We start from the raw sequence: 22,933 nt of genomic DNA on the forward strand, positions 1-22,933 counted from the left end.
GCTGGTAAGTCCTTTTTGTATATGGACGAAACCAACTTCAATCTCTGGGCTACTCGGACCCGTTGTCGCAGTCTTCGAGGACGTCGTGCGGTGAAGAAGGTGTTCGCTGGCGGGGGCCAAAACATGCACGTCATTGCGTGCATTTGCGAGCATGGCCTGATGTACTATGAAACGCGCTTTGGCTCCAATCGGTTCGCCAACACGAACGACTTCATTCGGAGTCTGCTCCGCTACGTGCCTGACTCAGCTTGAGCGGTGTGGTGCTCGTCTTGGACAACGCACCCTGCCACTGCCGAGCTGTGGCGGTCTTCGAAGAGACCGAATTTCTGGATGCGAAGCTGCTTTGCCTCGGACCATACTCACCCATGCTCAATCCCATAGAGATGTAAGTTAATCCGAGGTGCAACGAAGTGAACCCGGATAATTAGTTTTCCGAATGTAGGAAGGCTCAAGAATCCAACTCACTACCAGCGGGCTGAAACCTCTGCCAGATAAGACCTGCAAGCATCGACAAACGACCAAGCGAGCCAGCACACTCTGGATCTGGCCCCGCAAACTCAAGCAACACGCTGACACGAGTCGCGCTCACTTCGTGAAGACCAGACCGGAGCGGCCGTGACCGGAACAATCCCGCGCAAGCCCAAGCTTCAGGCCATCGGCGCGCTAGCCAATGTTCAACCCTCCCACCATCCCTTAGGGCTGCCATTCGGCACTTTGCTCTCAACCAAAGCACCTCATGACTTTGGCCCATTAACACAATGAAAACACTTTAATCCCCCCACGCCTGGATGCATCGAGGAAAATGTATTCTCTACCTTCAAGAGCGCGATGAAGGCGTTCATGACTAACCACCGTATGGGAATCCTCGATGTTCCCGCAGGCGTGACGATGAAAGACCACCGCCAATCATTCCTACAGACAGCGGCGCATCGCTACCCCCCTCAAGTGACCACTGTGGAAAACTGTCAGGCGTCGCTTTCACACCATGGCGAGCGATCTCCAGGACATACCGGTCGGGACCTGATTCTTGCTAGTGAGGCGTGTGCCATTTGATGCATTTGTTGAGTGAATTAGATTTGACAGTTATTTATTTTCAATGGACAAAAATGAACTTGATTTTGCTCTTCACGATATTGGATTTGTTGTTGCGCGAAAACGTGTTTCTCTTGACGAATTAGGACTGGAAAAAAAAGGTGTAGTATTATTGAATAAACTAGCGGAGCATCACGGTCGCTGCGCTCATGTTGCTTTAGGGTCGCCCCCCCCCCAAAAAAAAAACTATGCTGACCACAGAGTTTTGGACGACGTCCCCACTTGAGGAATTTGAGTACAAATCCGCTTGCAAATTCTAGCGCTTTATTTCCCCTTTCACGCTCCCCGATTTGCTGGCTATTTTGCAAACAACATAAGTACCATTCATACGTTGTTATTAACGGTAGACTGATACACCTGACCTGTGGTTCGAATGCCAGTACACTTGTATTTTACTTACTTAGGTAAGTGTAATAGCAGAATGTGGACACTGGCACAACGAAAAGTGAATAAGGGGTTAATTTTCGATGTTTCAATCTCGTGGTGTGTTCATTTTCAGAGTGAAATTATTCCAGTAATCTTTCGCGATCCATGTTAAAATTCTTCCTCCAGATGCCCCAGCCGCAATGAAACATACATAATGAACGATAACTAGCTCAAAATAATGTAGTTGAGGCTGATATCGTACCATCACACATGCATGTAGGGTATCAAAGCAGAGCTGTGACGCCCGAGATCGACCCAACAGAAGTGTAATTGAGTGGGCTAATGCATTTGTTTAGTCGAACATTTTTTCATGAGCAACGCAATGAATGAATTAACGCAGACTAGAAAGGAGCAAATAATCGGCGCCTATAGCGTGCAGGAAAGACTTGGAGCTGTCTGATTTCTTCAAAGCGAAGTAGCAGGCGATGTCGAACGGGTCAAAAGAGAGCCATTGTTGCTACCAAGAAGCACCGACACGAACTCCGGCTCGTACACCCCAGCTCATCGTCCAGCTCGTCATCCGCGCATAGCCTTCAATGTAATTTACAGAAGTTGCTGGACTACAGTACCCAGTCATCAGCTTGCAAAGCTGCTTGCTTCTTGGCGTAGCGTTGGCGCTTCATTGAGGCTCTGCTTGTTGTTGCTTCGACTCCCGAAGGGCCACAGACTTCTTGCCGCAGAGCGACCCTTCTTACGACAGCATAAGGTTTGAAAGGCAAATAGGCTTAATAAAGGGTCCTAAGCGGATCCAAATAAGGGTAAAATGTCACGTTTAAGTCTATTTCTGATGTCCTCCATACTAACGGTCGAATTTGCTGTTTCATAACTTTGACCATCTGGTTTTATGGCATCCAAAGATAGTGACGTCGGCTCAGCTCAGGAAAATCCGTGCCGATACCACCTTCCGATAAGCATCCAAATGTTGTTTAACCGAGGTATTTTTTTTCATTTTTTGGTCCCCGTGTGAGCGAATCTAAATTGTGACCCTAACCCATTCGTAGAATTAATGTAAAAAGTAATGCGGAGTGTATATAAGAGACGTAAAAACTCCATAAAACGGAGTCTCATGATTATAGGGGGGACTTCGTCCCCAAATACATGTATATTGTCGGAACGCGTCGAACGCTTTTGTCGGAGTGCACATGTGAAATGCCGAGAATAATTTTGTATACCATATGTGGTAAAGTCTACATATTAATGACGAGTAAATGAATGCTTTTGCTACAGCCGTTTGGTTTCGCTCTAGAACCATGTTTCCAGTATTTGCAACTTCACTTTGGTGTACTTAGTGAAATAGAAGTGGCGCAGAAAGACAGTACTGTATGCTATTATTAATAAGGGCGCTGGCGTTACGCGAACGATGGCACGCACCAAAATCCATAGCACCCGCCTGCTCTCTATTTGGGAATGTTAGCCACACGAGGAGCCACCGCAAGGGGTGCGTCAAGTACAGCCACCGGAATGCTCAACGACACCGGCGCAAATTTCCTGGCTCAAGAAACTCCCGACATTTTGTACATATATTGTGTATTTCATGATTAAATTCATCTACCGGTACTTTTGCCGATGAGCTGGTAATTCATAAAACGGCGGGCAGGGCTCTGTTAATAACAGTATCCCCTCCGTTTCAAAACGAAAGCATGAAACAAGGCCTGGTCTGAGTATGGAGGGGATTAATACCACACGACGAATTGCCTAGCCCATACGAGGCAAGGATCCTTCTGTCAGCCCAGGGCAGGGAAACTCGGGGTTTGCGCACTTTATGGACGTGGCAGCGAGCTGCTTCAGAGGAGTCTTTAGGTGCTGAGAAATTGCAGAGTGAATGCTCCATCGCGAGACGCGCAGTCTAGGACGCTTGTGCACAAGCGTACAAAGTTGCACCCACGGACTCGCTGCTACTGCGAATACCGCCAACGCGTTCGACGAACCGCTGTGGCGATCATCGTTAGCGAAATCACAGGCGACTTTACCAGGGCTGGGAAAATTTTAATGTTAGATTAATATCACATCAAATTCTACCATATTTTTTAATAATTCAATTATTTCCTTGACTTGATACCAATTTCTGAATAGGAAAACAACTGGACAAGCAGTAGAAAAGGCGACAAAGGCTCTCAGAAGGCTGTAAAAGCAAACAAAGGCTAGCGAAACAGTTTGTACACGAAAAAAAAGCAATTTTAGTCGCTTTAAAAATCGAATGCTCGATAAATACCCCCACGAAAGCGCCGTTAAACTGTGAATATAATTCTAAAAATTGGTGAAACAATTGTTAAAATCATTAATTTTTGAAAATAATGCTTTTAATGCATAGTTTCAATAATTTAATATTTCGCAGCCATGGACCCTGTAGCCAAGTGCGTTAAGTAACTTTAAAGTATTCCTAATGCATTCCCACCACGAAAAACAATGAAGTACATGTACTTAGACTCATTAATGGACTAAATCATGAGTATTCCCACTTGGAGATCGGAGCCACCCGGCAGTAACAGCCTCAGCTACGCCTACAGTGGTATCGATAGCGGTGAGAAGAAAAAATCATTGCCTTGAGCTTGCTGGCCCCAAACGCTGCACGTGGTATCAGTGCCCGTCATTGTTATGATTATGGACTGAATGCCCTTATTACTCGGGCATCTATTGTTTCATCCCTTCGCTCCTTAGTCCATTGTGTCACGGATCCTTAGTCTCCGTTGGATAGTACATAAATTATGGGACGCAGGTTACGAGAAGTAGATTACGGGACGGATGCTAGTTGCCGAGGAGCACAACAGAGTGCCCTACTTTCATTTTAACGTTATTGTCTTTTTGGCTAAACGGACCTCAAAAACTATCACTTTTCATATCGACTATAGGGCTACGAGTTAAAATAAAGGGGACCAACACCGGGGTTCATACGTTATTCCGGGGAATCTACCGCCACCGATCGGGACCGGATTTGACCACTTCTCACCTTTTTTGGACCCGAATGATTCCCCCGGCATTCCTTTTGTGTAGAGCAAGCACGCCCTAAAGAAGAAACGCGCTCACCCAGCAAGAAGTCGAAGAGGTTGGAAGGCCTCGCGGACGGCCACCTCGAGGCCACGCTACAGCTGTCTATCCTATGGATACGACTGCCGAGAGCCCGGCGTTCTGTCGCGGCGACGTCACTGTGGAGCGCTGCGTCCGGCATGAGTGGGTCTCTGTCTCTGGCTAGCGGTGCGTCATCGTCCTCGTCGAGCGGGTCTGTGCGTCTATCGACGGGTGCGGCGGCCGAGTAGGCAACATCAAGCTGTCCGTGGGCAGTGGCGATACGGCTAAGGGCGGCGGCGCGTGCTGGTTTGAATACGACGAGCACCGCTGCGGGCGGCGTGGGTGGCGACGTGGGCGTGTCCAGCGGCGCGAGCAATAGCTTCACGAGCTGATGCACACTCCGGATGGCGGCGTTGGCGCAAACAGCACGGCCGCTTCGTCGGGCCTGATCAAACTGACGACGGGCTGGGCTCGGCGGGCGACTTGTGGCAACGGCGGATCCGTCTTGCTCAGCGTAGACACGGGCTGCAGCGGTGCTGGCGAGGCTATCTCGCTGCGGTTTGGCGACACACAGGCTGGAACAGGAGCGACTCTTGCAGTGCAGGTGACGTGTCTGACTGCGGGGGCGAAAGTGGCCCTGCCGTCTTCGGTTTGAGTGCTGACGAGCAGCAGCAAGTAAACGTTGCGATGGTCGCTGCCCAGAGACAAGTGCCCAACCTGATCAGGAAGAACCTCGTCATCAGATGCCGCAAGCCCGTGTCCTCCGTGTTTGAGCTGCTGCTGCCGCCCGTGCTGACGCCCTCGCTCGTGTTCATCGCCAACCTGGACTCGATCTTCGGTACCGGGGGCAACTACAGCAGCTCGTCCGAGGCGGCCACGCTGTCGAGCACCCTTATGTACACGGGACTGGATTCGCCGGCGTACACGGACTACGGAGCGCTGAGTACCAACATGCCGACGTTCTACAGCAGCGGCCAGAGCGTGAGGCACTTCCTGCTGATCAGCTACATCAAGTTCGTGTCCACGACGACGGCCATGATGATCGAGAAGAACCGGAGACGTCCACGAAGGGCTTGACGCTGGCGTAGCGCTCGATGGCGAGCAACGCAAGCGGAAGACGTACGGCAACCCAGCGCTCAGCGTTCTGCGAGGACTGCGCTGCGTTCGAGATTGCTAATTGGGAAGCACATCACGCTGTGGCTGAAATGCTAGCCAGATTGGTGCAGCTCACAAGAAGAACAAAATGTAGTGTTTTGATGGATTAAACCTGTGTGAAGTAATGATCTAATCTAATCGATTCTACTTGACTGTCTCGGTTGCTCTTTGGTTGTGTGCAGTAGGGATTTCGAGTGAGGTCTCCGCACTTCTTTCGCTGACGGCAGCTGTTGCACGAGGTCTCTCTGCGCGTGCGCGACGAAATAAGTGGTGCGTTGCTGTTCGTCGATAACTTGGGTGGGGGCTTCTTATCCTTCAAGCGGCAGCGCAGCGCATTGCTCGACAGCGGCAGGTGAGGATAGTACTTCGTATAGACTGTGTGGATGTATTCCCACTTCCCATTTGAGTTCGGAATTGAATTTGCAAGTTCACGCAGCATTTTGATGTGGTCTGGTGTTATCGTTGCGTGCTGCAGGGGCGGTGCTGTTGTAGCTTGGGCGGCTGACTCCTCGCCGTCGTGCTGCGGGATCCTCGCAGTGTCGCTGCATTTGGGCAAGGTGTTTCCAGCTGAATCTCTGTACGATGGCGAGACGTCCGGAGTCCCGTCCGCTGTGGCAAAAGTTGGTGGTGCTGGCAGAGATGTAGAGTCTGAAGATTGAAGAAGCTCTTCGGCGGTCCCCTGTGGAGCCTGTTGAGCAGTACCGGAAGGTTGTTCAGCGAGTACAGGCTGGGATTTATCTCGGTGAGAAGTGGTGGAGCGAATGCTGGCCAGGATTTCAGGGGTCAGCTTCAGCTTGATTTTCAAGTTGGCACCGTAGTTCTCCTGCTGCTTCAGATTATCCCATCGCGATGGCAGGAATGGCTGTGATTTTGGGTGAATGCCAGCGCATTCACAGCACGCAAAGTCGTACACCATCACGAAGACTTGTCTCTTTTTGCGGACACCGGACAATTTTCGAAGCGCGGTCCTTCTCCCGTGCAGTATTGGCGTCACACGGAGCAGATCGCGATTTTGCTGTGAACCCATCGATCTTTGCGGACAAAGTGATAAAGCTGCGTCGCTTCAGCCGTAACTTGTGATTGGAGTTCGAAGACACCACAATATTGTGCATGATGGTTGTCACCATGGCGCAACCTGACCAGCTCTGCCCCGCGGCCTTTTGTTCCACGAACACCTGCCTCAGAAGCGCGTGCTCCTCACTAGAGAACCCAGCAGCAGCTTCATAATCGAGCTCATTGAGGCACAACGAGTTGAAAAAAGCGGCGAAGGTGATCTGCTTTGCCAATAGCTCTCGGATCGTGGTGCTGTGCTGGTGGGATCTTTGAAGGCTGCTTTCCAGAGCTTGAGCGTCAATATTTGTACCCTCAAACATTTGCTGCCACTGATCGAATCCAAAATCAAGGGCTGTTGCTGAGCGATACGCGGGCTGCTGCAAGGGTTTCGACACGAGCCTGCTGACATACTCAAGCTGCGGTGAGTCTGCAACGACTCCACGGCATAGCATTGCTGTCTGGGCTAACGTCAAGATGTCGGCGTGCTGCAGAGGCGGGTTCCGGCCATAGCTCGATCCAACTTTGAGATTATGCTGCAAAATGTACAAATCCAAGATACGTAGTCCGACCTCAGCAGACACAGATCGAGCCAGAAGTTTTTTCAGCGCGGAGTGTATGCCTTCAAGCTGGCTGGTTGACACGATACGAACGTCCTTGCCGCCTCCCTCACTGAACACGTTGTTCTCCACGTACAAATCACCGCGCTTGATCTGCTTCAAGTTGCTGTCCACGCTGCCTTGCCGCTGCAGCTGATATCAGTAAGGGCTACGTCTTGAAGTGCTGTAACAAACCTCGCCTCCATCTCTTCTGGCGGGCGCAGCTATCCATCAACACTGTACATTGCCTCATGTAATTTCTTCGACAAAACCTTTTTTTCTGCCTTGCCTTTCACTTTCTCTGTGAAACGCTGAACAACATGAAAAGGATCATGACGAACTTTCTCCGACGAACCAAACGCCGATGCAGCCAAGCTCCGAATAGCATTCGCGTTGTCGCTAATGAGAAACCACTCGTCCTCGGTATTCACCGCGCCCTTGACATGCTCTAGCAACTGACGCGTCTCATCGTGATTCTCTGAGCGAGTCAAACGCCGGCCAACAATTTGGCCAATCTCATTCTGGAGCAGCAGCAACATTTTTGCGTCCGTCATACTCTCTCTCTTGCCAGTCCCACCGGGTCATACCTTGAGTCTCTTACAGAATTTGACTGAGTGGTCGATCCGAAGCACCCGTTTCACGTCGAGGCTGCTCATAATCTGCTCGCAAAGAGCGCTGTAGATGCTGGTAGACTGCATCCACGCTGCGGATAAGGTCTCAGCACCGACAGGCGTTTGCTGCGAGCAGTACTGAGCCACCGTTGGTGGAGCCGGCGCCAAATACGTGGGATTGGCCAGCCGCAGCTGCGCAACACGGTCAGCAAAGAGGCATGGGAGTTTATTGTACCGCTTTTCACGTCGCCGTTGTATATTCTCCACCGTGCGCGATAATCCATGAGGCGACGTCATCCCCTCGTGCACCAGTTCCATTAGTTGCTTCGAAATTCCAAACTTCTTTGTCATCACATAGGGGAAATGCATGAGTAGGCGGGCTTCGCGCTGGATGTAGCTTGCTGTCACCGTAGAAAAACAGCTCTTGCGGTCGCCGGCACACTGATACTTGATATACAGGAGGTGGCTCTTGCTATCGACGTCCTCAACTGTTCTTTGCTTGTACTCCTTCACCCTAGGTGTGCATGAGCAGCCTGGCATGATGCAGTACGGTTTTTGGGTAGGGTTAGCGCACTCAGGAACCCAGACGACTACAGGCCATTGAAACAGGGAAGAGAGCAACACGTCGCCTCGGATGGCTTCGGGGTGCTGAACTACAGGAGGGAAGCTCTTCTTGCTCAGAGCCTCATGGATTAGTCGCTTGACCTCACGCTGCTCCAGGCGTAGCTTCGCCAACATCCTCCATCGTTTCTGCTCAATTCTAAACTGAACTTATAAACTAATATGCGGCGGAGTATCGGAGTTCGGAGTTCGGTGTCGGATATGTCGGGGCCTGTCGGCCCAACATATCGTATAAACCCCAACACCCGATTTGAAAAATCGGAGGGATGGTGATCCGACTCCGCTTTTCAATTGAAAGCGATACTGTAGCGCTTTTCGAGCCGACGTCCCAGGTGGCGAACAAATCACCGCCATTCGGGACCTCGAATGAAAACGAGAGCAACACCGAAGGAGCAAAGCACAGGAAACCGGACTCCGATTTTCGGGAAAGCTATAGTATAACGAATTACTGACTATCTCCCTTGTTTTAGTAAATGATAATCGGACTTGAAGTCCGATTTTGCTGTCGGCAACTTAAACGAAAGGCACAATAATCACTTTTCAATTTGCCATCGTGCAAGCCTATCCAGTACGCATTGACATTGGCAGCCGGAAAACAAGACGCCTATTAAGCATTTAATCATTTTTAAGTCTCTTTGATGCCTTCACTCTCCGCAACGCGGTTAGCAGCCACTGTATGATTTTCAGTGTTCTCGCGGAGCAGCCGAGCTAATCCATGTTTTTTAGCTGATCACCAATACTTCGAAGTAAAACACCTGGCGTTGCCTCATATCTTCTTTCGGCACTCCTTGAATGGCGGCCTGCAGCCATAGTCTGTGCTCGTTGTATGTAGTGCGGCATGTTGGAACCTGCAAAATGGTGCAGGGTAAAGCCTGGTGAGATCAGGGACTTGCAAAATAAAAACATACAGGGCAGTTTAACTTACTTCGGGTCTTCGAGCTTCTTCTTGAGAGCAAGCACGCGGCTATCGTACGTAAAGTCCTCGGGCCGCGCGTTCTCCAGGTAGCACATGCCGTACTCGTCCCACCACTTCTTGGCGGCCTGCCGTTCGCTCTCGATTTGAGCGGTGAGGTTGGCCTGCTTGGACACGTAGTCGATCTCCTTGTCGTTGCCCTTGGATGCCATTGCAGCACTCGTCACTCGGCAACAAATCAAATGCTTGGGTGCCAGCTTCGATCTGGACGGGGCTATCATGAATAGCTATTTATTCTTGGTCCTGAAAGCCTCGAAGTCTTATCCATCCCACGCTCCAGAAATGGAGTGGTTTTTGCAAAAACCAAAGATTTTGCTTGAAAAATTGAAACCTCACACACTTTTGTTGTTTCAATTTACGTTCAACATGTTCAAGACTTCAGCCAGTTTATGATGAAATACTTGCGGTGAAATCCTGTGCGCATAACCACTTAGTCCATCGACTTGAGATCGAGCGAGACGGTGAATGCCGCTTCGGTTCGCTCCCGAATTTCCTCCACCGTCGTAGTCGGGGCAATTTCCACCAGCACGAGGCCCTTTCCTGGCACCACGTCGAACACTCCGAGTTCCGTGATGATAGTGTTCACCACACTCTTGCCAGTGAGCGGCAGCGAGCAGCTCTTGAGGATCTTCTTGGCGCCGCCCTTGGCGTTGTGCTCCATGGTGACCACGACTCGGTTGCCGCTGCCCACGAGGTCCATAGCGCCACCCATTCCCTTGACCATCTTGCCCGGGATGATCCAGTTGGCCAGGTCGCCGTTCTCCGCGACTTGCAGAGCGCCGAGGATGGTCAAGTGCACGTGGCCACCGCGGATCATCGCGAACGACTCGGACGACGAGAACGTGGAGGATCCGGGCAGGAAGGTCACGGTCTCCTTGCCGGCGTTGATCAAGTCCGGGTCCTGCTCGCCTTCGTTCGGGTACGGGCCCATGCCCAGCAGCCCGTTCTCACTCTGCAGAATCACCTTCACTCCGTCCGGGACGTAGTTGGACGCCAATGTTGGCAGACCGATGCCAAGGTTCACGTACATGCCGTCCTTGAGCTCCTTGGCCGCGCGGCGGATGATGCGCTCGCGGTCCGGCGAGATCTTGTGCTGCGATTTCTGCAACAACAGCAACAGCAGCAACAACACATAAGCAACTTGATCCTACAATTGAAGCCTATTTGGTGTTGCCACGAACCTTTGCATTGGCGAGGGTGAGCTTTTCGATACGTTTCTCGGAGCTGGTGGCCTTGAACACGCGTTGCACGTAGACACCAGGCAGGTGCACCTCATCTGGCAACACATAACCGCATGAACAGTGTTAACACTATCCTAAAAAGCAACACCAATTCACGTGACCGACTTCAACTTACCTGGGTGGATCTCTCCCGGTTGCACCAGTTCCTCCACTTCGGCGATCGTAATCTTGCCGGCCTTGGCCGCGTCCACGTTGAAGTTGCGCGCGGTTCCCTTAAACACCAAGTTGCCGTCCGTGTCGCCCTTCCAGGCCCTCACGAGGGCGAAATCCCCCGTGATGCCCTCCTCCATGACATAGTTGCGCCCTTCGAACTGGCGAACCTCCCGCGGGGCGCTGGGGATGTCCACGGAGCCGTCGGCCTTGAGCTTGATGGCGAATCCGCCCTCCTGGATGATAGTGCCGTACGCCGTTGGCGTGAAGAAGGCGGGGATGCCAGAGCCTCCGGCGCGGATACGCTCGGCAAGGGTGCCCTGGGGGGTGAGTTCCACCTCTAACTCGCCGGTTAGGTAAAGTTTCTCAAAGAGCGCGTTCTCCCCCACGTAGGACGAGATCATTCGCTTAACCTGGCGCGTTTGCAACAGCAGCCCGAGCCCGAAGTCGTCCACGCCGGCGTTGTTGGATACGCAGGTCAAGTCTTTGGCTCCCTGCAACACAAGATGAACATGCAAATGATTACGTATTGTCTCTAAACACTCGCAACACCCTCCAGGTTAGCACTAGCCTAACCTGTTTCACGAGCGCCTGGATGCTGCTCTCAGGGATGCCGCAGAGGCCGAAGCCTCCCACGACGAGCTTGGCACGCGACGGGATGTCCCGCACCGCCGAGTCGGCGTCCGGGAAGACCTTGTGGTGCGAAGAAGCGAAGCGCGCGCTCAGCGCCCGCGGGAGCGGCAGGCGCGCGGCTCTGGAGGCGTGGAGGGAGGTCAGGCGCAGCATGGCGATAGAGCGAAAGTGGTGTTGACGTCGGCCACTGCAAGTCGTGCGGTGCGGAACGCGGAATGCCAATCTTGTCTGCCCTTCTCGCAGCTTCAATGTAGCGTCGTAACAAGACGCTTTGATGCAAGAATGCAAAAGTTGCTGTGCACTGCGATGTAAACTTGATTATTGTATGATATGGTGAAGACTTTATGGTTATTGTATATATGGATAACCTTGGGAATCCGGTTGCTTTACAAACATCCATTTATGTACTACTACTAGTAGTAGTAGTATGTTAAAAAGAACATAAAAAAAAAAAAACAAGGATCAAAGTTTAGGAACAAGTACACAAGGATCAAGTACACATGGCACGGTTGACATGCATCACCTTCGCCTTCGGGCGCAACAAGCTTCATGGCAATCGTCTAATATATTGTTTGTATATCCCTCTCCTCGAGACCGACGCAGAAAGCACAACAACTAAATGCAGGCCAGCCTGCTTAGAAGTCCTTCTCCGTGAGCAGCGAGATGACCTGGGTCTTCTCGTCCGTGCTGGCCTTGATGGCGCGGCCGCGGCCGTCCAGCACGGCGATCTCGACCACGAAGATGCAGGCCGTGACCGAGGCGCCCGCCTGCTGCACGAGGCGGATGCCGGCCTCGCACGTGCCGCCCGTGGCCAGTAGGTCGTCCACGAGCAGCACGCGGTCGCCCTTGTTGACGGCGTACGCCTGGATGCTCAGGTGGTCGCCGCCCTCGCTGTTGTCGCCCTTGTACTCCTTGAAATACTCGATCGTGTCGCTCACGCTCGGCATCTTGTCGGGCTTGCGCAGCATGAAGACGCGCTTCTGGAAGAGCGCGCCCAGGTAGGGCGCGAACAGGAAGCCGCGCGCGTCGAAGCAGCCGATGGCGTCCACCTGGTCCATGAAGGGCGTCACGGCCTGCACGAACAGGTCGAAGGTCAGCTGCAGCTTCTCCGGGTTGGCCAGCAGGCCGCCCACGTCGAAGAACTCGACGCCCTTAAAGGGCACGACCGGGATGGTCTTGGCCAGCGAGGCCAGCGCCTGCTTCTTGACCTCCGGGTCCTCCAGGTTCGGCTTGGTCGGGGCCATGGTCTCAGATCCGAGGCGGATTCGCTAGTGAGGCAGGCACGCGCGGAGGGGAGACCGCAGCACTGGCTCACGCGCGCGTTGTGGACCAGTCAGCGCCCCCCGCTTCGGGGGGTCGATCACGCAGCAAAAGTGGTTGCGCGCAACGTGCATGCGTATCACTGGCACATGTCGCTGTCCAAGCAGCAAAAGGCGTCGAGTGTCGAGACTTCATCTTTGATGCAGGAAGAGCGCCATGCGCTCGGAGGAGATGACACCAACCCCGCCGGATTGCCAGCACTGCTGGCCCAGCAGGCAGAGTCAACGTCGGTCCGCTCTGCATGCGCCGCCACGTCGGGCATGCCGCGTGATTTGCCGCATGGAGCGAGGAGGTCCGGCCATTACTGCCGGCACCCGGCCAGATCCTGCTGGGGCCGATTTCTTGAAGGTCAAGTGCCGAGAGCTCGAGAGGAGAAGGCGTTGGGTGCGCTGAAGCGGGGGGTGTTTGTCTATTTAAGTTAGATAGATCTGGGTATGATACTTTATGGAGATCTAGGCAGCTAGCCGCCTCTGGCAATCGAGGCGGCTGCTGCGCAGCCATGCCATTTGTCGCCATAATACTCAAAGCTTAGCGACAACAGATCATGGGTGAGGTAAAGCGCGATCTTGCCGTGTCCTCCAGAACGGTGAACACTTGTTGCTTGATGCGCAGTGTGCAGGTAGGTACGAGGCGCGAATGCTCGTGTTTCATAAGCGAACGACTCACTCGTCGTCGTTGACGGCGGCCGTGAAGAGCACCAGGCCCTTGTGGTTTGAGTCCAGCAGCTGACGCAGGCGGCCCTGGTTCTTCATGTAGTACTCGTCGGCGAGGCGGCGCAGACGGACGTTCTCCTCGCGCAGCGACTCCTTGGTCGAGAGCGTGTCGAGGAACATCTCGCGCAGCTTGACGTTGTCTCCGCGGCCTGCAGCTTTGGCGGCCGCGTCCTCGTGCTGCATGGCGCGCAGAGCCGAACGGAACTGCTGCTCCAGCGAGTTGGCCTCGCTACGCAGAGACTTGATGGTGTTCTGCATTGAAGACACGTGAACAACCACAGCGCGTGAGCTCCTTCAGTTCCTGGATTTTGTCGACCGCACAACAATGGAGTTGACAGGCGCGGTTGAACTTACGATCTTCTTGTAGTAGCAGCGCTTCACGATAAGCCTCTGCTTGGCGCGGCGCTCGGACTCGGACAGCTCCGGGAAGAGCGCACGCATGCTCCGCTTTTTGCCATTAACAGCAGTCTTGTTGCCTAGGGATCCGAATGAGGAGCCGCTCGCTTCCGTGGGCTCGCGCGGATTCATGATGTTCCCGATGGTCATGAGCTGCTGCTGCGGGTCATTGTAAGGCGAGAGTCTGTGCGGGGGCCTCTTCATGGCCGCCTTCTCCTGAATCCTGTTGGTCAAAGGGAGCAGCAACACGAGAATACAAGTGTTAAGCGAGCCCTGTTCATTGATAAGGCAAAGAAGGTAAGCAGTAGACGAACTTTGAGAACGACCTCAGTCGAGTCGAGGTTTGGACGGAGCGGGGCGACTGCTTGTCTTCAGGGCAGGATGCGGCGTGCTCGTCGTCGTCCACCATGGCCATCATGGCCATTGCAGCCTCGTGGCAGTCATCGACGCTCGTGCCACGCTCTGGAGCCGACACGGATCTGCCCAGCTTCACCTGGCCGCGGTTGTCGGCATCCGCCAGCTGAGTGTCGTCCTCTCCGATGTTGTTCAGGAGATCCACGATGCGGAGCATTGTGCCAAATGCTTGAGGAGAAGGAGAAGGAAGAGGTAGGAGTGGGGGGTGTACACGGGGTGGTGGGTGCCCGACGTGTGAGTGAGAGATCGCTAGGTAAATAGCAGCACCAGACGCAGCAAACGGAGGTTTGGCGCGCGCAGGTGAGCTAAGTGACTGCCAGGGGGCAGATTCAATTGTGAGACTGTCCGTATTCCGTCCTCCCCCATCACGGCCAGCCCGGGCCGCTGGATTGCTAGCGCTGGCCTTTGACTCAGCGATTAGCTCGGATCTCGGACTCGATTCTTGTCGCTCGCCCGGGCGCGAGTAACTTTCATTTGCGCCACACACGCGCGTCGTTCTGTTGTGCAAGGTGGGATCAAAAGCTCACGACACCACGCTACGTGTGTAGCCATGAGCGCTACAAACGGCGGACCGACCATGCAGCTCGGCCACTCCCTGTCGTCGGCAGTCTCGCCGGCGAGCAGACGCTGGTGGTGACCGCGATGTCTCTAACCAAACATCCTGCAATCCACACTGCAGCACTTGGCTACGGCCTTGACCGGAGTGGTCTTGACACGTTACGTACGCGGCGGAAGATCGGCTAGGCTGCTCGCTTGTGGCGACCAAGAGTGGAGTGCAGGCGTGCTTGCAACCCGTTCGAAAGCGGTGGCAGCAGTGGGATTCAAGACTATTTCATCGTGTGACTCGGGGCGGCGATCGATGTCGCGCGCGCGTGACAGCTCCTCCAGCGACACACACCGAGAAGGTTGGCCACTCCCAGTAGTAATCGCTGCCGCCGTTGGTGCCTGGCCGACGCGTCGACCGATCAGCGAGGAGCTCGGAGCGCTGCGGCGCAGCAATGACCAACATCGTCGGAAGCTGTCGCGTTGTTGCCAGCCCGATGTCAGTGATACATGGGTGTGGAGCCCTGCATTGTTGAGGCGCACCCTGTCAAGATGAAGAGCTGTCGGTGGTTGTGAGTTACGCACTTCACGTTGGACATGGACGGCAGGAACTTCCTGCCAGGAAGGCAGCACGAGAATGACGGCAGCTCGCGCTGTGCAGCCTGCAACCGCCTCTTCATCCATCACGCTGGTTCGCCTCACCCAACTGGTGCGATGAATTCCTTGAGCTTGACGGTCAAAGTTTGACCGGCCATTGCAGCTCTGTCACACACGTTGACCTCTTGTCTACGTGAAGATCAAGCGCCGACGAGGAGGCCAAAGACCCATTAGCTATGATGTTTCCTAATTGCTTGGTCCCAGGGATCCCGAAAATACAATATACCGGTATACTGATTTTTGCTGTAGAGCTGAAATACGTAATTTTTGAAATGTGTCAACATAAAAAATAAATTATTTTACTTGATATTGGGGAGTTGTATTACATATCTGCATTTTTTAAGCAAGTGTGTGGACACCAACCAAAAATAAATATTGGTGTTTCTTTCGGATGTTCGGGAAATAAATTATTGACACCAAAATATAAATATATTGAATTGCATATTTATTTTTCGGGATCCCTGCTTGGTCCTGCCTGTAGTGGCATCGGAAGGGAATCCACGGTGAACACCAAAGGCTCCGCTACTTTTGACACTCATGTTGACAGCTCATGCCACTGTTCAGAAGCCAGTTCAAACTTCAAGAAGTCAGCGGCAGCAGTCATTTCAAGACAAACGTCTTGATTGTCGTCTGTGCGATTTGTTCGTCAGCTGGAGCGGCCTGCCTGCCTACCTGAGTGTCGACACCTTCCACCGCCATGAACTCAAATTGTGCCGAGACCAACGTGGCCTGGGCCAAAGCTGGGCGTCCGGTTGAGCCTAGTTTGCCCTTGCTCAGCGACGAAGCGATCACTGGAGAGAGAGAGAGAATCCACTCGTAGCGTGTCAATCGAAGGGACACAAAATGGATTAATGGCGAGCGTAGCGTCGAGCGCGGCGTGGCACGGCGAGGGTCAAGACAGAGCCCTTGTTCAGCCTGCTTGACTCACTGTACAGCCGAGCGAGACGGTTGCCAATTGTGTCGGCGCAACCAAAGCAAACGCCGAAATTTTTCTTCGAGCTCGGCACAAGGGCGCGGGCCCACAAACGTTGATGCCGTAAAAAGTAATCTCGGTCGTCTGTTGTGGGGTTAGCTAATCAAGTGGAGGTGGTGGCACCGCACAACATTGACAATTCTACTCGTTTCAATGTGCCAAATGGACACGCAGGACGCCGTGACTGGCGCCAAGAAGCGCGTGTTGGATGAGGACCAGCGCGCCAAGAACCGACTCATTGTCAAGCGCTGCTACTACAATAAGCTGGTACGAGTTTGGCCCATTTTGGAAGTTGAAACGCGCGTTTGATAGTCGGTCTCAGCTTAAACTGAAGTTTATTCTTGTGGTTGTCGCGCGCAGAACACGCTCAGCGAGCTGCGGGATCAAGTGGAAACGCTGGAAGCCGAGTTCGAGCGTCTGATAGCTGCCCAACACGAGCGAGATGCACAGCCAACGATACTCGACGAAGCGAAAGAAGACTCAAAGGACGCCAGCTCCGCCTTGCACACTGCGTACGTGCAGTTAGCCCAGCTGAAACACGCCCTGACCAAGGAGAACGCCGAGCTCAAGCGACTCGAGGTCATGCACACTTCAATGGAGAAGCAGGTCGCCCAGTTTGCCGCCGCTCAGGACAAGGCCATCGCAGCAGCGCGTCAGGTTCAAGAGGATAAACGCGCCAACCCGATCCTTGTAGTGAACCCGCTGACGCTGGACCAGTGCAACACGATTGCGCGTGAGGCCTACGAAGAGATCCAGGCGTACCGAGAGAGCGAGACGTGCTTTACCACGGGCGCGAACATGTTTGGCTGGAGAGACCGTCACCTGCTACAGCCTGACAAGCTCACGTTCTCGCTGGAGAAGGTTTTCCTAGGGAGGTCACTGGAGGAAGTATCGATGGGAACGTGGAACGTTTTATCGCAGCCTGAGCTACTCGCAAGCATGTTCCCGCGCGACGTCAAGCCCCACTTCCACGTGACCCAGCGACTGGACGAGAACACGGTCATCTACCACCACACTCTCGAGCGGGAGGACACGGAAGTGCGAACGAGAGCGTTTATTCTGCTCATGCGCGTGGAGCTTGGGCCCGATAGATGCATGGTGCTCTATCGAAGCCTCGACCCTAAGGCTTATCTCCAGCACGAAGGTGACTTGACCATACGTGATCCGCGCGGACGCAAGAAGGTGGAGCCGCAGAAGGAAGATGTCTGGATGAACGTGTTCGTTTGGGCGATTTTTGAGCGTGTGGGTGACTGCGGAGAGCATTGCAAGGACGATTTTGGCGGTGTGATCGACGGCACAGAGCTCGCAAGCGCCGGGTGGTGGTGTCTCGAGATTTTGCAGATTGCCATGCGCGTCGAGGCCCATGTCATAGGCCCCCAGGCGCTCCTTGTGCAGTGATTCAACGGTTGAAGATGGCCAAACGCAGACCAAATGATCGATGCGTACGTAAAATTACCAGTGTGCAAACGATTATTGTACGGTACGTAGCTAAAAGTGGTAGAGATTGCTAATCCAGCTTATCATAAACATTTTTGAGTAATAGATCACCTCCACGATATTTTAATAAGGGATCCGCATTCGGTAAGCTAGGAAGATTTTTAAATGGGTCTTATGCAGAACAGGTCTTGGATTTGATCAGAGCGTGCTTTTTCTTTGAACTTGTGATTGGATCGGGAGTCATTACGGCAACTCTGCTACAACTCGACGATATCTCGTTGGGAGCTACACAGGTGTTGCTGGTAATTTATCGCAACTTATCTTTAGTGAAAATTGTCAATAGCTCAAAACATGATTTTTGTGATATCTTTATTTCCGTTTAGGTACGACGTGCCGTAGCCTCCCATTTTGTTTTACGTCAACGGGGAGAACGCGAAGCAGCAGCAGCACCATCGCGTCGGGGATGGCGACGCACGGAGCGCAAGGGGAGGCGTCTGAAGAACAAGGTGCGACACAGAAGCTTACGCGCATCCATATCAGTTGCTAACAAGTTGTGCTGTAGGGCGCCGCGCGCACGGAGAGGAAGGGGGGCCCGGAGAACAAGGTGCGACACAAAAGCTTACGTCTACCCATATCATTCGCTAACAAGTTTTGTTGCAGGGCGTCGCACTAGCTTACGGCCACGTAAGACCGTTGACTACGTCCAAGCGGCCCACGGCTACACGAAAGACGACGAGGGCGACGAAGACTATGTCGAGGAGGAGGTGATTCCGAACGAAGAGGAAGAGATCAGCGTGGAGGAAGTGGAGAAGGACGACGAGGAGGCGAAGGGCACGGAGGTGGACGACGAGAAGGCGAAGGGCACGGAGGTGGACGACGATGACGAGGGTACGGAGAACTCGGAGGTGGACGACGACGACGAGGGTACGGAGAACTCGGAGGAGGAGGACGACGAGGAGGCGAAGAACTTGGAGGAGGAGGACGGCGAGGAGGCGAAGAACTCGGAGGAGGAGGAGGACGAGGACGCGAACGAAGTGGTGGCGAAGGACACGGAGGAGGAGAGCGTGGAGGACAAGGAGGAGGTGGAGGACGTGGAGGACGACGAGGAGGCGAAGACCATGGGGGGGCGTGGAGGACGAGGAGGAGGCGAAAGGCGAAGAGATGGCGGGCAACAGCGCCATGTCCGCCGTCGAACATGCGGTCGGTCCGAACGAGAAACAAGTGGACGATGATGACTTGTTCGGTGATGATGGCGATGACGACACCAGCGCCACGCACGTGAAGGCCAAGTCGGACGGTGGCATGGCTGCTGCCGTCACCGACGATGATGACTTGTTCGGCAGTGAGGACGATGAAGAGTCGGTGAACGACGTGGTGGACAAGGACTCGGTGGCGGAGGACAACGACAAAGCGCTGGCAGCAAGCGGCAAGTGACGGGTATGTTGTACTATGTGTTGCTTGCAATGTTGAGCGTTATTGTTGTACTAATGTCTATTGGTGTTGCGTTGGTGTATTATTGAGATAGGTTTCGAAGAATCTATCCAGCAATTTGTACGCGCGGCCCGGGAAGAAGCCGAAGCTGAAGCCGCTGTCCAAGCGTCGAGTGCCCGCCGTGCAGCAGCCGCTGCTTCTTCCACGACGGCTAGGAAGAAACCTACAGCACGAAAGCGCAAGCCGTCCCCGGGTCGAAGTGGAGTTGGTGCTTCACCTCCCAAAGGTGGGAAAGGTGGGAGGAAGGAAAAGGCGCAGGCTGTTGTCACGCCAGGAAGTGACCAGCCGCCACCACGTCATCGTGAGCGCCGCCGCACTAAAACGTGGGAGGAGCGGGAGAAGATAGTCAAGGCGCACAACGCAGTCGACAATTGGAAGCCACCTCTTGCCAAGAAGTCCTTCGCCAATTGGGGCGAGTTCGAGGCAGCGCTCAATGCCTATCAAGACGCGAACTTGGTGCTCTACCGCGTTCGGAGCTCCCAATCGAAAACGAGCCACGACGGGTACGGGTTATGTTGCTGTTACAGTATGATGCTTCTATTTATATTAATGTTGCTTCTTATGTTGTTAACTGTGTTGTTAAGTCTACCCGGGGTCCAAAAGCTCCCCGATCACTTCACCCACAAGTTCAAGAAGATGTGGTGCACCCACGGCGCTAAACAATCTTCGCGAGGTGAAGGCCTACGGGAGAGTGGCCAGCGGTACACAAGCTGCGAGGCAAGCTTCACTGTGCGCTCTGTCAAGTATGTTGAGGAAGGTGTGGCAAAGTGGAAGGTGTGCATCGACCCAGAGACGGAGGTATTGTTCGTATCTATATTTTTTCGAGGGATTATATGCTAACTTGTACAACTATGCACCTTGTAGATCTACATGCACAACCACAGGACCACCAAGACCATCTACGAGTCCTACAAGCGCGGCAAATCCCTGCCGCTACCAGCAGCCGTTCGCAAGGACCTCGGTCTCATGGCCGAGGTGCAAACCAGTACGCCGGCGATCAACCGGTACCTCTCGGACAAGCTTGGTGGGTGTTCCTGGTGAACGCTCTACTTCTGGAGTTGTTGATCTGTTGTTTTTTTCTAGCTGTTTAATTTGAATGGGTATTAACGTCCTTGTATTTCGATTGATTAATATCTACAGGTATGATCATCACCCCCAGCAAACGAGAAACATACTGCAACAAGTACTAGGGTCTACGACTATCGAACGGACCCGATTGCTGCTTGATACGTTTGTTCGTGTCGATGATCATGACGTTCTGCTGGTGCAGGATCAGATGGACATCACCTGCGTCATTGCGATGCAAACTGCAGTGCAGAAGGCGTGCTTCAAGCAATGGGGCGACAGTTTAGTCATGGATTGGACGCACGGGACTAACAACTTAGGCTACCATCTTGGTTTGTATTATCTCCTATTATTTTCTATGTATAAGCTAACTCGCATACTAATGAGATGTTATTGCTTGTCGATCATTTGCTGAACATACAGGAAGTCTTGTAGTGACGTCAGCAACTGGAAGAGGCATTCCTGTGATTGACTTTCTCGCGCTCGACCAGAAGGACGGGACCATGGAACGCATTTTGGAGTTCTTCAAGCGTCACAATCCGTCATGGACCTCAATTGAGACGTTCTCGATTGATAAGGATTTCGTGGAGTGGCGAGTACTGGAGAGTGTTTCCTGACGCCAAGGTTCTTTTGTGCCAATTTCACGCCCCTACGTACTGGAGGAAGGTTTGCAGACGGCCGAAGTACAACCTGACGATGTCTCAACGCGAGCGGATGGAGCATGCATTCGGAAAGCTCATCTACTGGTACGAGGGGATTGAATGTTCAATGTTACTTGCCATGTTTTACTCAATGTTGTTCTATGTTATTGTGTTGTTGACTGTGTTGCTCATTGGGTTGCTCTGTATGTCGTTTACCATCAGCAACACAGATAGAAGTTTCAATTTAGAGCTGGAATCGTTTACGAAGGTCTGTGAGAAGGAAGGTCCAGCCCTTCTGGAATATTTCACGGCAAACTGGAAAGCGTGCGACTTGATGTGGGCTAACTATATCCGGGGAAGTACTTCTCTGCTGGCAACACTACAACCAACAAGATTGAATCAAATTGGAACCAAGTGAAGCTGCTTCTCGGCAAACGACCTCGTCTGGATGCGACTATTAGCGGTCTGTTAGCGCACCAGGGGACTATTGGTCGCCAAGTGCTCGCGACGATGAGGAAGCACGTGTCAACATCGCGACACCCAGGCGCAATTCCTGACTTCTTGACACGCGTTTCAGCGCGTCTTAGCGACTACCCGTTGTCTAAAGTGCGCTCTCAATGGGACCCCTTCATGGTGTACCTGGCGGACACTAAGTGCACGAAGCTGGACGCTGTGGGCGAGTGGGAACTCAGTACTCGGAGGAATACCTACGTATGCAACGACTATGAGTGGACGTGCAGATGCCTATTCTATTGTAGTCATCACCTGCCATGCCAGCATTTGATGTTCATCGCGGATCGTGTTCATCGGTTCGAGTATCTACCTGAGTCGACTGTCCCGCAGCGCTGGGATATGGTCGCAATGTCCGAGCTGGAGAAAGAGCTTCGAAATGGTGTCGGAGCGCTACAAGCAGTTCAAGCGTCAATGAAAGAAGCTGGAGATTCCTGGGCACATGACGGTCTGACCCAAAACGACGTCTTCCTGGATGAGTCCGAAGCAACACAAGGTGCAACAGACGCAACACAAAGTGCAACACAGCCACCACCCCAACATGAACATGATGTAGAAGCCGCAGAGAAGATCGGGCGCCACCGTCGAAAGCAACGTGGTGTTATTTATGTCAAGATGCGTCGACGAGAACGTGCCAACGTTGTGGTTCTCTCATCAGAAGAGAAATATTGCTATGCTAAAGCTGTGTTCGAGCCTGTGATGAAGCACCTAGCAGGATTGGCAACCCCAGCTTTCGTCGCAGCCTTGAAGTCCTGGAAGGACGTACATTGTTCGAAGCGGGTTGGAGACCGTTGAGACAGATTCTACTACCAGTCCTGACGAAAGCGAGGAATCCGACGATCCAGACACGTCTGACACCGCATCCGACATCACGCCGGCTGATTTAATTGACAGCATGAACTTCATCCAGGAGTTGGAGCTAGATAAAGCGGGGTCCGACAGCACGGCTTCAGCATCTAAGCGAGAGGCTACAGCAGAAAACACTGAAGCAACATTGGCGGCAACATCGAGCAAGACTAGTGGGGCAATGCTAACTAAGTCGGTGTCAATGTCCAAGGCTGTCCCTCCGCTTCTACCCAAAGCAACGTCGCCCTCTACGCCGAAGCTGTACCCAACCAAAGCGGTGTTATCCTCGAAGAAAAAGTGCTATCCTACCAAAGCTGCCGTACGTGTTAAAACGGCAGCAAAAGTTGCAAGTAAGGGAGGGATCCTGGAG

The 22,933-nt window shown here is 53.1% G+C and overlaps 9 protein-coding genes across 9 annotated transcripts; 5 read left to right on the forward strand and 4 right to left on the reverse strand.

The window, feature by feature from the left end:
• Window positions 1–21: 21 nt before the first annotated feature.
• On the forward strand, window positions 22–1,053 carry PHYSODRAFT_490273 (hypothetical protein; the record flags this gene model as incomplete). The annotated part of the gene is made up of 4 exons (XM_009524450.1): window positions 22–161; window positions 248–385; window positions 429–438; window positions 799–1,053. 4 exons carry the CDS (start codon window positions 22–24, stop codon window positions 1,051–1,053), a joined length of 543 nt encoding a protein of 180 aa, XP_009522745.1.
• A 3,472-nt stretch (window positions 1,054–4,525) lies between these two features.
• On the forward strand, window positions 4,526–5,198 carry PHYSODRAFT_285360 (hypothetical protein). Its single transcript, XM_009524451.1, has one exon. It carries the CDS (start codon window positions 4,916–4,918, stop codon window positions 5,177–5,179), a length of 264 nt encoding a protein of 87 aa, XP_009522746.1. The 5' UTR covers window positions 4,526–4,915; the 3' UTR covers window positions 5,180–5,198.
• A 4,128-nt stretch (window positions 5,199–9,326) lies between these two features.
• Window positions 9,327–9,685, reverse strand: PHYSODRAFT_488928 (hypothetical protein; the record flags this gene model as incomplete). Its single annotated transcript, XM_009524452.1, has 2 exons — window positions 9,327–9,360; window positions 9,486–9,685. 2 exons carry the CDS (start codon window positions 9,683–9,685, stop codon window positions 9,327–9,329), a joined length of 234 nt encoding a protein of 77 aa, XP_009522747.1.
• A 173-nt stretch (window positions 9,686–9,858) lies between these two features.
• Window positions 9,859–11,710, reverse strand: PHYSODRAFT_350484 (hypothetical protein; the record flags this gene model as incomplete). Its single annotated transcript, XM_009524453.1, has 4 exons — window positions 9,859–10,635; window positions 10,715–10,809; window positions 10,890–11,418; window positions 11,501–11,710. The coding sequence occupies 4 exons, from the start codon at window positions 11,708–11,710 to the stop codon at window positions 9,964–9,966; spliced, it is 1,506 nt and encodes a 501-aa protein (XP_009522748.1). The 3' UTR covers window positions 9,859–9,963.
• A 438-nt stretch (window positions 11,711–12,148) lies between these two features.
• PHYSODRAFT_354258 (hypothetical protein) lies at window positions 12,149–12,814 on the reverse strand. Its single transcript, XM_009524454.1, has one exon. The coding sequence runs from the start codon at window positions 12,799–12,801 to the stop codon at window positions 12,193–12,195; it is 609 nt and encodes a 202-aa protein (XP_009522749.1). The 5' UTR covers window positions 12,802–12,814; the 3' UTR covers window positions 12,149–12,192.
• Window positions 12,815–13,539: 725 nt separating this feature from the next.
• On the reverse strand, window positions 13,540–14,410 carry PHYSODRAFT_491655 (hypothetical protein; the record flags this gene model as incomplete). Its single annotated transcript, XM_009524455.1, has 3 exons — window positions 13,540–13,842; window positions 13,927–14,209; window positions 14,313–14,410. 3 exons carry the CDS (start codon window positions 14,408–14,410, stop codon window positions 13,540–13,542), a joined length of 684 nt encoding a protein of 227 aa, XP_009522750.1.
• A 2,325-nt stretch (window positions 14,411–16,735) lies between these two features.
• Window positions 16,736–17,971, forward strand: PHYSODRAFT_497664 (hypothetical protein; the record flags this gene model as incomplete). Its single annotated transcript, XM_009524456.1, has 2 exons — window positions 16,736–16,840; window positions 16,934–17,971. The coding sequence occupies 2 exons, from the start codon at window positions 16,736–16,738 to the stop codon at window positions 17,969–17,971; spliced, it is 1,143 nt and encodes a 380-aa protein (XP_009522751.1).
• Window positions 17,972–20,720: 2,749 nt separating this feature from the next.
• Window positions 20,721–21,105, forward strand: PHYSODRAFT_411015 (hypothetical protein; the record flags this gene model as incomplete). The annotated part of the gene is made up of 2 exons (XM_009524457.1): window positions 20,721–20,898; window positions 20,954–21,105. Coding segments are annotated over 2 exons (330 nt in total), but the record flags the coding sequence as incomplete, so codon positions are not given.
• Window positions 21,106–21,561: 456 nt separating this feature from the next.
• Window positions 21,562–22,062, forward strand: PHYSODRAFT_411087 (hypothetical protein; the record flags this gene model as incomplete). Its single annotated transcript, XM_009524458.1, has 2 exons — window positions 21,562–21,777; window positions 21,889–22,062. Coding segments are annotated over 2 exons (390 nt in total), but the record flags the coding sequence as incomplete, so codon positions are not given.
• Window positions 22,063–22,933: the final 871 nt, after the last annotated feature.

Source organism: Phytophthora sojae, assembly GCF_000149755.1.
Source record: "Phytophthora sojae unplaced genomic scaffold PHYSOscaffold_3, whole genome shotgun sequence".
NCBI classification, from domain to species: domain Eukaryota; phylum Oomycota; class Peronosporomycetes; order Peronosporales; family Peronosporaceae; genus Phytophthora; species Phytophthora sojae.

What these genes read in the sequence shown, in the direction of transcription:
- PHYSODRAFT_285360 (XM_009524451.1), top strand. Translation starts at nt 4,916, where the DNA reads ATGCACACTCCGGATGGCGGCGTTGGCGCAAACAGCACGGCCGCTTCG.
- PHYSODRAFT_354258 (XM_009524454.1), bottom strand. Translation starts at nt 12,801, where the DNA reads ATGGCCCCGACCAAGCCGAACCTGGAGGACCCGGAGGTCAAGAAGCAG.